The 16,239-nt window shown below is 40.6% G+C and overlaps 1 protein-coding gene across 1 annotated transcript in view; it reads right to left on the bottom strand.

Annotated features, from left to right (window-relative positions):
- The window catches only part of PALD1 (phosphatase domain containing paladin 1), a 128,981-nt gene that overhangs the window by 60,197 nt on the left and 52,545 nt on the right, over window positions 1-16,239 (bottom strand). The window contains exons 9-13 of the mRNA XM_032232026.1: window positions 15,714-15,810; window positions 14,270-14,374; window positions 5,629-5,724; window positions 2,187-2,321; window positions 731-847 (exon numbers count right to left, since the gene is read on the bottom strand). Of these exons, the coding sequence (XP_032087917.1) occupies window positions 731-847; window positions 2,187-2,321; window positions 5,629-5,724; window positions 14,270-14,374; window positions 15,714-15,810 (550 nt within the window). The remainder of the gene's footprint in view (window positions 1-730; window positions 848-2,186; window positions 2,322-5,628; window positions 5,725-14,269; window positions 14,375-15,713; window positions 15,811-16,239) is intronic.

The following is a 16,239-nucleotide window of genomic DNA, read 5'->3' as shown; positions in this document are numbered from 1 at the left end:
TAGGAAGTGATAAATGGTAAGATACCAATAGGAGAAGGTAAGTAGGAAAGATGAGGAGAAAGATGAGAAGAATAATAGCAATACAGCCCTACTACATTGTTAGGTATCTTTAGACATAAGAGAATTAGGTGTTTAGTAGAATGATGGCAGGGAAGGGGGATGTGTCTCTCTTTATAGTCTGGTTGTTTTGGCATGCAATGTTCCATAGCAGCATCCTGAGGGAAGGACTTGAAACAATTTATATCCAGGATGTGAGGGGTCTGTAGATATTTTCTCAACCCTCTTTCTGGCTCGTGCAGCAGAGGTGGTATTCAGCAAGGTCTGACCAGTTCTGGAGAACCGGTAGTGGAAATTTTGAGTAGTTCAAAAAACCAGTAAATGCCACCTCTGACTGGCCCCGCCCCCATCTATTCTCTGCCATCTGAGTCCCAGCTGATTGGGAAGAAATGGGGATTTTGCAGTATCCTTCCCCTGGAGTGGGGAGGGAATGGCGATTTTACAGTATCCTTCCCCTGCCACACCCACCAAGCCATGCTCACAGAACTGGTAGTAAAAAAAATTGAATCTCACCACTGGTATATAGGCCCTAAATAGAAGAGGCTGGTTGCAATTAAGTACCAAATTGGAACATCTAGAATCATTAGTACAGCTTTTGCTTAAATTCCAGTTTGGGAATTTGGTTTGGATTGACCTGGTCCCAACAAAATCTCTTAACAGAAACCACACTTACCTTGGAGTTGGGCTGAGCCATTCCATACACAGGCATTTTAGGAACTCTTCGGAAATTGGCCACATTCATGTCTTTGACGGTACTAAGAACATCTGGAGAAAACCGTTCATCCACAACCTACAGCAGTGATAAACTTATGAAGCCTTTGTTCATTTTACATATAAACCAGGGGTGGGTTCCTGCCAGTTCTAACCTCTTCTATAGAAGAGGTTCCACAAATCTGCAGTGCCGTTTAGAACCAGTTCAAGCTCCCTCCCCCCTCCCATCCACACATCATCAAGATGAAAAGCGAGAGGAGGAATTCTGGGAGTTGAAGTCCACAAGTCTTAAAGCTGTCAAGTTTGAACACCCCTGGGGTTTTTTTTCTAAAGGGTTAGGGGTGCAAGGGTCTTGTAACTTGACAGATTTAAGACTTGCACACTTCAATGCCAGAGTTCTTGAGCCAACATTTTGGTTGCTAAGCAAGAGTGTTGTTAAGTGAGTTTCACCACATTTTACAAATTGGCCATGCCCACCCAGTCACATGGCCGGCAAGCCACTCCCACAAAGCAGGGCACACCTAAAGAAGAGGTTCTAAAAAAATTTGAAACCCACCAGTGATATAAACTTAATATCTATCATGAAAAAGTTTCCTTTCATCCAATGCAAATTGCAAAGGATAGTAATAGCTATGGTTAAGGTAAAGGTAAAGGTTCCCCTCACACATACGTTCCTGACTCTAGGGGGTGGTGCTCATCTCTGTTTCAAAGCCAAAGAGCCAGCGTTGTCCAAAGACATCTGGTCATGGGGCCAGCATGACTAACGCCGAAGGTGCACAGAAAGCTGTTACCTTTCCACCAAAGGTGGTCCCTATTTTTCCACTTGCATTTTTTACGTGCTTTCAAACTGCTAGGTTGGCAGAAGCTGGGACAAGTGACGGGAGCTCACTCTGTTACCTGGCACTAGGGATTCGAACTGCCAAACTACTGACCTTTCTGATCGACACACTCAGCGTCTTTTGCATATGTAGCTTCCATGATCATTTGCAGAGAATACAATAAGCTTGTGTATCTCAAAACAAGAGGGTATTTTTTTTTCTTTCAGCTATAGTTACATGACAGAAAAAAATACTGTTGTTTTGAGATACACACACTTATTGTGTTCTCTGCAAAAAATCATGGAAGAAGTGATACATATGCCAAGTTTGCTGAACCCTTACTATTTTTTTAAAAAATGTTTTCCTTACAAATCCGGGGGAGAAACTTAAGAACTTGACTTTAGAGAAGATTACAAATTAATTTCAAGGCAACGGAGGGGAACAAACAGTCCTAGCTCTGAACTAAGCTCAACCTCAGCAACAAGAATATTGCTATAATAGTCTATTAACTGAACTATTTAGTACAATGACTCTCACACTGTGGAAGGAACACTAAGAAAGAAATCCAAAGATTAAGAAGATACAACACAGGGCACTCACCAGGACCCGCACTCCCTTAGTTATGTGTTCCGCTGTGACTGTAAGCTCTGACAGATTCATGTTGGCTTGAAGTCTGTACAGCTCGGGGTGTCTGCAGATCCATCTACTGAAATTGAGAGCAAAAGCCAAGGGATACTGCCAGCCCAGAAGAAAGAAGAAAAGGACAATTTCAGGAACAGGGGGTGTAATCATCATCACTTCAACTCATCAAAAGATCTGGTTTTCAGACCACTGAGGTGCATCAATGTATTTATTTACTAGCTGATAACCTGGCTTTGCCCAGGTATTTATTTATAGGGGGGAAGTGTCCAGACCAAACGTAATTTCTAATGTTGGATTTTTCCCCCTTATCAGAGGGAGCCTCTTGTGGAATACTGTGAAGCCATTAACATGGCAACTCCACTGCACTGCACAGTAGAAGCCATTTTACAGTAGTAAAGTAGAAATTTTAACACACAACAGGCTGTATCTTAACAGAATACACATCCCGAGGGATTTTAGGGATGTCTTACCCCTACAGTATTTGTTTCCAGAGAGTAATTTGTTTCCATTGTGTACCAAATTTGGTTGAAATTGCTTGAGGCGTTCCAGAGTTATGTTGGAACATACACATCCACAGCTGCTTTTACATATATAGATTCCTTCATTTAGTTTGTATAATTGTCCATTTCAGTCACTGACTCTGTTTACAATTCAAATAATATGCTACAGTTAAAACAACCGAAAATAATAAAGACAGCCAAAAGAAATATACAAAGCAACTGAGATACTTGGCCAGTTAATAGAACAGCCAGGAAATGAGGCCCTTGATACCTTCAGCACCTCAGGCTGTGAACATAGCCAGGAATTTAGGGCCTCATAAAAGGCTAACAGGGTTGAGGCCATTCTGACCTCCAAAGGGAGGATGTTCCATAGAGCAGGGGCCACTGTGGAAAAAGCCCATCTTCAATCCCTCCCAGCTGGTAACTCTATGGTTAACATATCTGTAGCAGTCCATTCTGCTAGATCTAATGGATGGGTAGACTCTTGGGAAAAGGTGATCTCTCAGGTAATTGGTTCCCAAGCCTTGTAGGGCTTTAAAGGTGAAAACCATCACTCTCCAACACTGGATGTTTTAAAGAAGAGATTGGACAACCATTTGTCTGAAATGGTATAGGGCAGTGACGGCTAACCTTTTTGTCCTTGCGTGCCGAAAGCACATGCCCATACCCATACCCATAATGCAACGTGCGCACAATACACCCATGTATCCTGCCCCCTGCGCATGCATGTGTGACCCCTGCACATGTGTGCACAAACCCCATCTTGCACCCTGTTTTAGGCCTAGCACACCTCCCTGTAGCCTCCTAAGACCAAAAATGGGTCACGGGGGGGGAGGGCACCACACCCCCTGTGCCCATTTTGGGCCTAGCAGGCCGCCCTAGAGCCTCCTGGGATCAGAAATGGGGTGCAGGGGGAGCAGCGCATCCCCGCCCCACATACCTGCGTGCACATCTCCCGCATGTGTGGCAGAGACCCGAAAATCAACTGGCTGGCGGGAAGCGTGTACATGCAGGGTAGAGCTGAGCTAGGACGATGGCTTGCATGGTCACAGAAATGGCTCTATGTGCCACTTCTGGCATGTGTGCCATAGGTTCACCATCATGGGTATAGGGTTCCTGTCTAAGCATGGTTGGACTAGAAGACCTCCAAGATCCCTTCCAACTCTGTTATTCTATTCTATTCTATTCTATTCTGGCATCTTGAATTGCACCTGGAAACATACCAGTTGCATATTTCCTCTGATCTAACTTCTAAATCAGGAAGACAAATATTTAATGGACATTTAGAAGATATAATAGAAGCTACCTGACAAATTTCAGGGGAGAGGATATTCCATGGTACAAAAAAAAGTGCAAAAAAATAAAACAAAAAAACCAACAACAAAAAGGCAAAATGTCAGAGGCCACAAGATGGCACTCTAAAGTTTTCAACACACCCAACAAGAAAGCACTCAACCAAATTTAGCCAAGCAAATTTCCATTAAGTAGCCTATTCAGAAGTTGATTCAGGGCTTAGAGATGATAGCTAAGGTGTTATTTAGAACCCATATAACTCAAGAAACTCAGGGGGTTTAAAGTCATTAAATAATGTTAAAAATAAAATAAAATGAAAGATATTAAAATAATAAAACTGTGGTGATTTCAGATTAATAGTGGAGAGGCATAGATTTTCAGGAACAATAATTAACCATAGACAGGCAGTAGCTATTAAGTTCCAACAGTATAAAAAAAGCCAAATCTTCAAGTGGCTCCAGAAAGAAATAACGTTGACATGAGTCTGGCTGACCATCATAGCAGAGAAGGCACTTTGAGATATATTCATCAAGAAGCCATACTGACCTTAATGTTCACACATATATACAATCGTTTAAGATATTAAATATCATTATTAAAAAGTTGAAGTCTAACAGGCATTGTAAGGTAAAGGTAAAAGTTCCCCTCGCACATATGTGCTAGTTGTTCTCGACTCTAGGGGGCAGTGCTCATCTCCGTTTCAAAGCCGAAGAGCCAACACTGTATGAAGACATCTCCATGGTCATGTGGCCAGCATGACTAAATGCCAAAGGCGCATGGAACGCTGTTATCTTCCCACCAAAGGTGGTTCCTATTTTTCTACTTGCATTTTACATGCTTTTTTACGTGCTTTCAAACTGCTAGGTTGGCAGAAGCTGGAACAAGTAACGGGAGCTCACTCCGTTTACACAGCACTAGGGATTTGAACCGCCGAACTGCCAACCTTCTAATCAACAAGCTCAGTGTCTTAGCCACTGAGCCACCCCATCCCTTAACAGGCATTGTATAGGTAACATATATATAATGTTATAATGCCGTGATGATGAACCTATGGCATGCATGCCACAGGTGCCACACAGAGCCCTCTTTGCGGGCACGCCAGCCATTGCCCCAGCCCAGCTCCACTGCACATCTGCACACGTCTCCTGCTGGCCAGCTGGTCTTCGAGTCTCTACCACGTATGTGTGTGTGGGTGTCTTCCCAATGTCTATAGATCTCCTCCCCCCACCCAGCGCGCCCTACCTTTCTACTCCATTTCTGCTGCCTGTGCCTTCCCCAATCTCCACAGGTTCCCCCACCACACCCACACCCCACAGCCCCAGTCTATGGAATAATGAACTGTAACATGGGTAGGCATGATGTAATTCTCTACTGTAGTCAGAACGAAGTGCCGTTTCCCTCATTTACTTACTGAATATGGAGTTAATGGGAGATGTAATTTAGTTACAGTATATCTGATCATATGAACTATACCCTGATAAACCATGAAGGAAGAGATGGACCTTTGAGACAATACATGGCCAAACATGATTGTTATGAGTCACTTGTCTGCAGCAGGGATTGGAAAGTGCACATTGCAAGATGATGATTCATGGAGGTACACTCACCTGTTCATGAAGGTAATAATTGAAAGCAATCAAGAAGAAGTAGCGTTCAAGTCTCTGTAATGTCTTCTGAAGGAAACACTCTTTGGTGCTGTTCTTCTACAAAGCAAACAGATATAACAATCCAGGTAATTGTATATAGCTTATGGAATGCTAAATGGAAAATATACACTTTTCAGCATCTAGCTTATTCAATGAACAACTGTATTTATGCATAGAGAAGGGAGAGAGAGAGGGGGGGAGGGGGAGAGAGAGAGAGAGAGAGAGAGAGAGAGATGCAAATGAATTTGTAAATTTGCCTCTCAATGTAAATTATTACTTAACACTATGCTACAACGAACACACCCTAAATATCTTTGAAGAAAATAATTTAGCAGTAATAATTTGAGATGCTTCTCAAATCATGATGACATCACAGACATATATCAATGATTAAAAAGAAATTTAAAATAATTTTAAAAAGTAAGCAAGCAAAAAACCACCTTATGTTTTATTTCTAGAAATCTAATTGAACCTCAGAAATCTTAGAAAATAAAAAAGACCAAGGGGAGTTCAAAATATTCTGGTCTACGGAGTTGCCAGCAAATTGGTACATGTTTATGTCACTGCGACGGGCATCTTGTGACTAAGTGAATCTCTCAGCAGCCATTTTGTGAAGATTCCAATCAAGATTCTGCCAAAGAGCTCTATTTTTGGATAATTCAACTTCGGAAAGCACCATTGTCCCTCCAAGAAACATGAGAGCAAAATCATGGTCTCCATTATCTGCTACAAACTGTATCCTCCTGTCAATTTCTGTGATGTAAGCTAAGCTCAGTGCTAATGTTCTATTAATACCATACCATGAATTTCAAAACTGTGTGGCAATTTAGATAAAATAATCCTAATCTACCTCTAGGTTTTTTTTAATTACATTGGCTCTATATGGCTCTGTATGGACAAAACAGACCTTGAACAAACTCAGAAAGGTTTAATTTGGCTTTGAGAAAGAGAGAACTTGGCAAGGATCCATTGGATTCTTAGGTTATATAATTGCCTTTCATTAATATTTACTTGTTATCCTCCGAGAAAAATCTGCCCTAAAGTCATTTATCAAAGAGATTTAAGAAACACACTTAGAAATATTTTCCTGCACAGGCTATTTCCATCCACATGTTAAAATAAATGATAGTGATGGCACAAATCCAACTATTAAAATCTCATTGCTCTCAAATGCAGAGATCTGCAACAGTTTTATTTTTTTTAAATTTTTTCTAAGAATTTTTTATTTTTTTATTTCTTACATACCATTTTAAGTATACATTCACATAATTGTTATTCTTCTTTACATTTATCATTCTTATACATTTATTATTTCATTTAATAAATTATAATATACAGTTTGGGTTGCTTTATTTACCATCCCTTTCTCCTGTTGTAACACCATCTTGTTTTTCCTTTCTTTTCTCTTTCCCTCCCTTCTCTACTTTCTTCCTTCCTCCTCTCCTTCCTCTTCCTTTTTCCCTTCCCTTTCTCCTACTCCCACTTTTCCTCATCCCCTTCCTACCCTCTCTCCTTCTCTTTCTCTCCCTTCCATCCTCCTCTCCTTACCTCTTTCTTCTTTCCTCTGTCTTCCTTTCATTCTCTCCTCACTCTCTTTCTTTTTCTATCGTTGTTGGTGTATATTTCAAAACTCAGTTTATGTTTCCTTGGGATGGTATTTCCGCAAACCCAAATATAATTTAGTATCTGATCTTATTTCCTTACCTTCGCTAGTCTATCCTAGTTATGTTTCCCCACCCCCCCCCAAAAAAGAATTTTTTAAAAAAGTATTTGTAACATGCTTTATGGTTTCCCTTGAAAAGATATTTACTGATGCATATTTATTTATGCATTTTATAAAGCTCGCTTTTATTTATTAAAGAAAGACTGCATTAGGTATACATCAAGTCTCCATAACCTGCATACAGCCTATCACATAAAGATAGCATAACAATAAATTGTGGGGATATTTTGCTCCAATTTTTGCAGCCCCAGGAAGTAACAAGGACAGCAAGAATTCTGTCAGCTCTCATTTGGCTTAGAGACCTGCCATGTGTCACAGATATACCCTGTTTCCCTGAAAATAAGACCTCCCCGGATAATAAGCCCAATCGGGCTTTTGAGTGCATGCACAAAAATAAGCCCTTCCCCAAAAATAAGCCCTTCCCTGAAAATATTGCAACACAGCAGCAGCCATGAGGTGACACGCTTGCCACCTCCTGCACCTCAAAAATAAAAGGACCTCCCCGAAAGTAAGGCCAAGCACCTTTTGGGGGGGAGAAAATAAGACCCTGTCTTATTTTTGGGCAAACCCGGTATGTGTTCTGCTGCTTTTCACAAGGATGACAAAAGGATATTTTTCAAGAAAAAATATTCCATTGTTTAAGAAGAGCTGCTCCTCTGCTTGATTTTCATATAAACATTAACTGTGTTTATAAGTAAAGTGACTTCCAAAGGCTGATCTTTTAGGGCCGGTGAAAACATACACTGCATGCTGTGAGGACAACCTGAAAATCGCTTCAAAAGAAAAGCTCAATTATTCTCACAAAACCACTGCTCAGAACAACAAAACAAGAAGAGGACCCCAGCAGGTGAATTTCAACTTGGAAAAAAAAATCTCACATCACAGTAGAGATAGTAACTTTAGATCTACTCTCCAAAGAAATGGCTAAGTCCCGAATAATTCACAGATCTGGGGAAAATATTATTTAGCACGTTTCTAAACTACTTTCTCTCAGGAGTTTGGATGGAGCCGTAATATGCAGTACAGATAGTACCCAACTTACAATGACAATTCAGTCCAACATTTCTGTTGCTAAGCAAGACAATTTTTAGGTGAGTTCCCCCCATTTTACAACCTTTCTTGCCACAGTTGTTAAGTGAATCACTGCAATTGTTAAGTAAGTCTGGCTTCTTCCCCCTCCCCCCGACTTTACTTATCATAAGGTCACAAAAGGAGATCACATGACCCCAGGACACAGCAACCCTCATAAATATGAATCAGTTGCCAAGTGTCTGAATTTTGATCATGTGATCGTGGACATGCTGCAACCGTTGTAATTGTGAAAAATGGTGATAAATCGCTTTTTTCAGTGTCACTGTAGCAATTGCAATAAGACTTACACTCTGCTTCACAGTGCTTTTACAGCCCTCTCTAAGCGGTCTATAGAGTCAGCCTATAGTCCCCAACAATCTGGGTCCTCATTTTACCCACCTCAGAAAGAGGGAAGGCTGAGTCAACCTTGACCCTCGCGAGATTTAAACTGCCAAATTGCAGGCAGCTGGCAGAAGTAGCCTGCAGTACTGCACTCTAACCACTGCGCCACTGTGGCTCCTGACTTCAAATTGTCACTAAGTGAATGGTTGTAAGGTGAGGCTTACCTGTAGATACTATCTTTATTCCCCCCATTGAAACCAGGTGAGGTGTTTATTCAAAAATGGATGACTGCCTAAACTCTTATCTATGGCTAAATAAAAATTAGAATCCCTTGGGCTGGCTCTATGACTTTGCAAAATAAAGCAGCAACTAAAGCAGCCATCCTCCTGCCCCAATTTTTTTTCTCCTTACCTCCTTACTTATTTCTTTCTGCTAGTGGAAAGAATAAAGTATGCAGTGTAGCTGAACCTTTCATTCATGAGCTTATTCTTAAGCGCTATGAAGGTTTAAAAATAGTTTCTATCCTTGGGCTGTCAGGCTCTTAAACACAACCACAATCTCTCCACGCACATGCAGAAATGTATGACTAGTTTTTCTTCTACAACCCCCGCCCCACAATTACTTGGATAGGGATTATTCTTTATACTATTTATGTTGTTTGCATTTTTTGTCATGGATTGCACCAGTGAGACTAAAACCAATTTCGTTGTATACATGATGTACAATGAAAATAAAGGATATACTATACTGTTCATAGGTATAAATGGTGACCGGTCAAGCTTCTGAATGTGAAATGGGGTGGTGCTAGTTGCTCTTTCATTGTGCAAGATAGAAGGCCCTGAGTCAGTCCTGACATGCAATCACTTTATCAAACTGTTGGCAAAAGATGAACAGTTTTGACCTTCCTCTGTTCACCTTAAGCAGAAGCAAGACTAAGAATCTAAAAAAAAGTCTCTTCACACTGATTAAAATAAAGCTCTCACCTATCACTTGGCAAGGTCAGCCAACTGATCATAGCATAACTCCATCTCTCAATCGAAGTTACTACAAGGGTTAGTTGGGAACATAACACTAAATATCCTGTACATGTTGTGGCCTGCCAGCGTCCAGCAGGATTGGTGGCAGACTCAGACAGTTAGGAAGTTGGGGAGGAACATGGACCAGTCTGGGGAAGCCTCTGATGAGGGCTCTGCATCGGAGGCAGAGATGGGGCCAGGGCCGTCTGACAGTTATCAGCTGCCTTGAGTCAGAGATCAGTGGGGCAGAAGAACAGCTGGAGCCTGTTCCCAATGTGCGCATGCGTAGAGCTGCCAGGAGAAGGGAACAGTTAAGGAACAAGGGCCGACTCTTGAGGTAGATGGTGAATAGAGGAAAGGGGAGTGGAGTTTGCAGGGGAAAATTTGTTCATTTCATTAGTGTGAAGATTCCTTCGTGAGTCTCAGAGACTCCTTGTGTCACGTTCTGAGCATGCTCAATAAAGTTGTGTTTAAGCGGGAGTTATTCGACAGCTGATTGGCTTACCATCTGACAGCTCCGAGTATAAAAAGGGAGCTGTCAGATGAGAAGCTGCTGTTCCTGTCTGAAGCCGATTCCACACTGTTAGCTTGTTACATTGAGGAATAAACTCGTTAGCCTCTTTATTCCTGTCTCCGCCTCAGTCATTCCGGCCATAGCCCACGGTCCTAGTACACAATACCTTGACAATTATTTTCTTGTACAGCCTTGCGAAGATATCGGCCTGGCAGCTCTCCAAGCCTGATAAGGTCTGTGGCTGTAAATTCAGCCTTGAAAGTTGAAAGTTGTGGGGACATGGAGTCTGCTTTGTGATTTTCGGAAGCCTAGGTCAGAACAGTACTGAAGGAGTTAGTCATCCTGTCAACGCCTTGTTAATCCATTATAATAATATTTTTTTTAATGGATGAACTATTTCAAGATTAGAGATCCTGCTTACGAGGTGTCAGACTTCTTATAAAAGAATGATGAAATCTTCAAAAGAATTTCACCCCGAACAACTTTATGCAATAACAAAGTCTTGAAGAACTTGGCAATCTCATGATATTTCAGTCATTTTTAAATATTAAATGGGGACAGGGTGTTGTATGCATGTCATAAGGGATGTCACGGGAACATAGAGCCTTGAGGAACTGAGTTACTGACTCCTGCAATACAATGAAATTAGGCTGAAAAAGCCAGAGAGGAAAAACAAGACAAAGATCTAACTAAGGCATATGCGCTATCTGATACAAAAAGTTCTCTTGATGGGCTTAATAGTCACTCTACAACAGTGGTGGTGAACCATTTCAGCATCGAGTGCCCAAAAGGGAGTGCACACTCATTGGAGACACAATCCAGAAGAGGAGCTGCCCAGAAGGCATGCGCACACTGGAAAATTAACTTCCAGGTTCCAGGGTGCGCACAAGCCAGCTAGTCTTCCAGTTACTGGCACGCATGCACACACAATGATCAGCTGACACGCGCGCATACTTGCGCCGGAAAATGGAAGATCGCCTCTTCAGTTTACAGCACTGCCACACGCACGAAAGCCAGCTGATCGTCGCATGCACGTGCACCAGAAACCCTGAAGAGGAACTGGAGATGCCACGCATGCCAGGCGACATGGCTCCGCATGCCACTTCAGGCATGCATAGGTTCACCATCAAGGCTTTACAACTTCCTTCTCATGCCCAGTGCACAGAGGCTGAGGCCCAATTCCATTTTAAGCATGATACCTTGGAAGAAGAATAAATCACAACAGTGATAAAAAAAATTAAGAGCAAAGATTTTGCATCTTCAACTCTCAAGAGTTCACTTGGAAAATCAAAATAGTTTTGTGATATTCTGGATAAACATTTATCCAGTGGAAAACTTTCTGGCTTTCAGGACAAACAGTTCTTTGTTTATAGTCATCTTTTACACCTTAAGAATTTTATAGTCTATCCTGTTTATATGTCTTTAGGCATGGTAGGAGGAAAGCGCTTTTAAAAGAAGAATTAAAGCCACATGTCTCTCTTTTAACTTCCTTTTTTCAGTTTTACAAAGTCTTTTTGTTACTGTTTGATGATGGAACATGTTGTAACAGAAAACCACTTCTCTCACTCCCAACAAAAATAAAAAAATAAACCAATTGGCAGACAGAAATATTCATGATACACAGTAAAAGTAAGAACTTATTTGGGGTAATCAAATGCAAGTCACTAAATCACAAAGCAGGTGATTTAGCTAACAGGTTGGCTAAGAAAAGTAAAGTGCATGAAAGGCTTCACAGAATGTAGCATGCCAATAAATAAAACAGCAAGTTGAAATAATTAGCAAATTTATCATTTCTCTTAAGAGAATCTCTGAATTTGAGGATTACATAAACGAGCAACACACATACTCTGACACAATTATAAGTCTCCTGAACTGTTGTAAGGTTCATTAGGGACTGTCCAAAATTAAAACAGCACGGAACAAAGTGACCTATGACTATTTTTCACACTTATGACCATTGCAGCATCCCCATGGTCAGGTGATCAAAATTTGGAAGCTTGGCAACGGACTCGAATTTGTGACAGTTGCAGTATCATATACTCCTCTTTTGCAACCTTCTGACCAACAAAGTCAATGGGGGAAACAGATTCACTTAGCAACCATGTTACTAATCTAAAATCAGTGATTCTCTTAACAACAGTGGCAAGGAAGATCATAAAATGAGGTAAAATTGACTTAACAAATACCGCACTCAGCAACATAGATTTGGGGCTCAATTGTATTCGTAATTTGAGGACTACCTATACTTGAAAAAAACTGCACTGTTAAACATAACAAGGATACAAAACAACTCCTCCTGACCTGGGAATCTATCTATCCTTTAACTCCCTTGAATCCAGGTTTGATTTATAATGGCTGAAGTGAACTTCAAGGCATCTGGACATTAAGACAGGGTGTTTTCTTAAAACAATACTACTCAGCATCATCTAGTAAAATTGCCATCAGTCCTCCAGAATCTGAAACAGATTTTTCCCTATCGTCTATTACATGAGATATTTAATTGGAAATGCCGGAGATTAGATCATCAGAAAATTTCTGGCTATGATCCTTTTGAATGTATCTGCCTGGTTCGAACCCGTAAGGAACTCATTACAGGATATAATTTCTCAACTTCAACCTCCACATTGCCTGTACAATTGTAGCCCTATTGACTTTACTTAACAAGACAGATGAATGTGCATGAAGGCCAAGAATTATATCTAAATTTTTATCTGATTATTTTATCTGATTATTATTATTATTAGAAAACTAAATAATAGTAGATTTTTGGAAATAGAAGATAACCCTATATAGCCCAGATGAACTACCAATTCCTGTTCCTATAGTGGTTCCTGCCACAACCACAGCTGCTAGAAATTAGTGTCATAGGTTCCTAGCCTTCTGAGGTGGGAAGCATGTGCACACATGCATATATTCAGAGAGAAAGGCATTAAATCCTAAAACAGATTTAGCATAATTTATAAATCAGTGATAAAATTCCAAAATCTTCAAACAGATGTTTAAACTTTGGACCCACCGTTCTGCATTATGATCACACTATTGCCTTGGGCATCCACAAATTCTTAGTCCAACCCTTGACATCAAAGATTGCCAGCCCCAATATATATGAAGAAGGGCTCCTGTTGCAAGATCAGTAATCTACCTGTATCTGTAAATCTACCATTCATGACACTTTTCCAATAAAACCTAAGAATTCTAATTGCTTTGTAGTTAGATATCCCCATTTTCTGAAGAAGACAAATCGCAATCACAACAGTCATCCAAAGTATAAATACATAGAGCACTGTGGAGCGAACTTACTACAGGAAGTCCTCAGGTTACAACTGTCATTTCAGCCCTGCAATTATGGTTGTAATTATGTTGGTGATATCATGAGACCGGACCTCATTATGACCATTTTTGGGATGGTTGTTAAGTCAACACAGTGCTGGTTAAGTGAATACCATGGTCATTAAGTAAACCTATTGTTCGCTATGGGGCAGTTTTTGCCGGAAGTAAACATCAGTTTCTGGCAAAAATGTCAAAAATTGTGGTCGTGTGACTGTGGGGGGGACAGACATCAGAACTTTGAAAGCAGGGTGTAAGTCCCTTTTTCAAGGTCCAGTGCAGTGGTGGATTACTACCAGTTCGGCTCAGCTGAACTGGTAGTGGTTTGATGGCCTGGGTCACTGGAATCAGCAACGACCCAGGCCTGCCATGCCCCCAAACCGGTTCCCCAGTCGGCACCATTGACATCGCCATCTTGTTCTGCGCAGAACAATTTTAATTGCACTGCACATGCGCGCACATGAAGCACGCACACGAGCGAACCAGCAGTAGTGCTGGCTGGAACCCACCCCTGCTCCAGTGTAACTTTGAACAGTTGCTAAGCAACCTGTCCTAAGCCAAGGCCTAGTGCCATGGATCCTGTCACCATTTAAAATGAACTACTAATACCTGGTTTTGATCGTCTTCTCCAATCCCTTCCAATTTCCTCTTGTATTCATAGATGGCTTCCTTCACATCATGCATTTCTGAACACAAGACAATGGCAGCATCCACCTTTGAAGGCCAAAGAGAGAAAGTCAAAATCTATTGAGAGTGAGGATTTCATTCTCTTCAATTGTATTTCTATTTTATCAGTGTCCTCTGTTAATGATCGCCTGGAATCTTATTTTTTTTAAAAACTGGAATGAGACATGGGCAACCACAAGCACCTTCAATCTCTGTACACCTTCAGAATTTTGTACCAATGAAGTAGGGTGGGAAAACCTCAAGAAATGGAGGACACTTTCTAATCATTTTTGTGGGAGATGGGTGGTTAAGAAATAGGACATACGAATAAATTAAATGGGTTTGGAGAAGAAAAACTCAATTTCTCCCCCTCTCAAAAATGCACCCTTCCTTTTTCCCTTTACTCAAAATGCTGACATAAAGGCACAGCTAAAATGAAAAATGTCCGTTTGAAAAAAACCTCAGCATAAAAAGCTTTAGCTTACTGAAAAATAGACAAACGGATAGAGGAAAACTATCAGAAGAAGGAATGGAGTTTTAGCATTTTAATCCGTTACGGGGCCAAATTAACTATTATGCTATACATGCTAAATAACTCTTCCGTCCAAAATGTGATCTCTATCTTAGTTTACTTTTTACATAGACTAACCACCCACTTCCATGTCTTCAGACAGTTTCTTCAATAAAACATCACTATTTTGGACAACTTTTTCCAATCTCACAGCCTCTTTCAACTCTGAATACTCGGAATTCTGGGAACTGCAGTCCCCAAAACCTCTGCATGAGCATCCGAGTTGAGGCAGGTTGTCTTTCAGTCAAAATGGAGAGAACTCAATATTTCTTTTTGTACAATCAGGCTCTTTTTCTCATTAATGGCTACATTAATGTCAAACACCAGGGAAATTAGGAGATTCAGGCAGTTCAAATGAGTATGAAGATTTATTGCAACCTTAAGCTCTGTACAAGAATCTGAGCTATTAATGGTCAAGGGAAATGAGCGGGAATTAAGGAGGCATTCAAGATAGGCTGAACTTAGATCTCTTTGTGTCCATGCAGGGACTCATGACTGATGATGAATTTGACCCTAGCTCGGGCTCTGCATAGTCATCTCCTACAATTAATATAATCAAACACAGAGGATTGTAATCTCTCTCTCACACACATAAACTATATGATACTTCATTTAAAGAAGGCACCATGAATTTGTCTGTGTAACTTCTGTGTTCGTCTGCTCAATTTGTAGAGTGTCCCAATCTTTATCAGAGGCTGTCACAGATTGAGACAAGTAACTCTGTCAGAGACATTAATTATCCTCAATGGGAATAAGGGGCAATGAAGCACAAGATCACTGAGGCTAAAGAAACAATATACAATTAGTTTCACTCACCTCTTCCACTATCTGTTGCCCATTGGGTACCATGTCAATGAAGTTCTGAATAATCCGAAATTGTTCCCTGGGTGAATATTTGGGAGACTGTGGAAGGCTGTGATTGGATAATGTTAAAGATATGCCTTAATGCATTGAATCGCACAACAGTTTAACAAACTTTCTAATTTTGCTTTTATTAAAATTATGTGATGCACTTCATGCTGCTCTCACAAATACCACTTAGTTAAAGAAAAAAAAAATACAAGCTCCTACTTGAAGCAAAGAATTTGTTTATATACAATCTTTTACATTTGGTGTACTATTACTATATTGGTTGGTACTACCGCAATTAAATAAAATTACATTTAAAAAGAAGTCATATCATTCATGCCGGCCACATGACTAGCATGTTTCTTCAGACAATGCTGGCTCTTCGGCTTTGAAACAAAGATGAGCACCACCCCTTAGAGTCGGGAACGATTAGCATATATGTGCGAGGGGAACCTTTACTTATAGCATTCATCTTGATCAAACATGAAATCTT

This window comes from Thamnophis elegans, chromosome 15 (genome assembly GCF_009769535.1).
Source record: "Thamnophis elegans isolate rThaEle1 chromosome 15, rThaEle1.pri, whole genome shotgun sequence".
In the NCBI taxonomy this organism is placed as follows: domain Eukaryota; kingdom Metazoa; phylum Chordata; class Lepidosauria; order Squamata; family Colubridae; genus Thamnophis; species Thamnophis elegans.
Note: the sequence above shows the minus strand (reverse complement) of the source record. Positions and strands in the feature narration are given on the sequence as shown.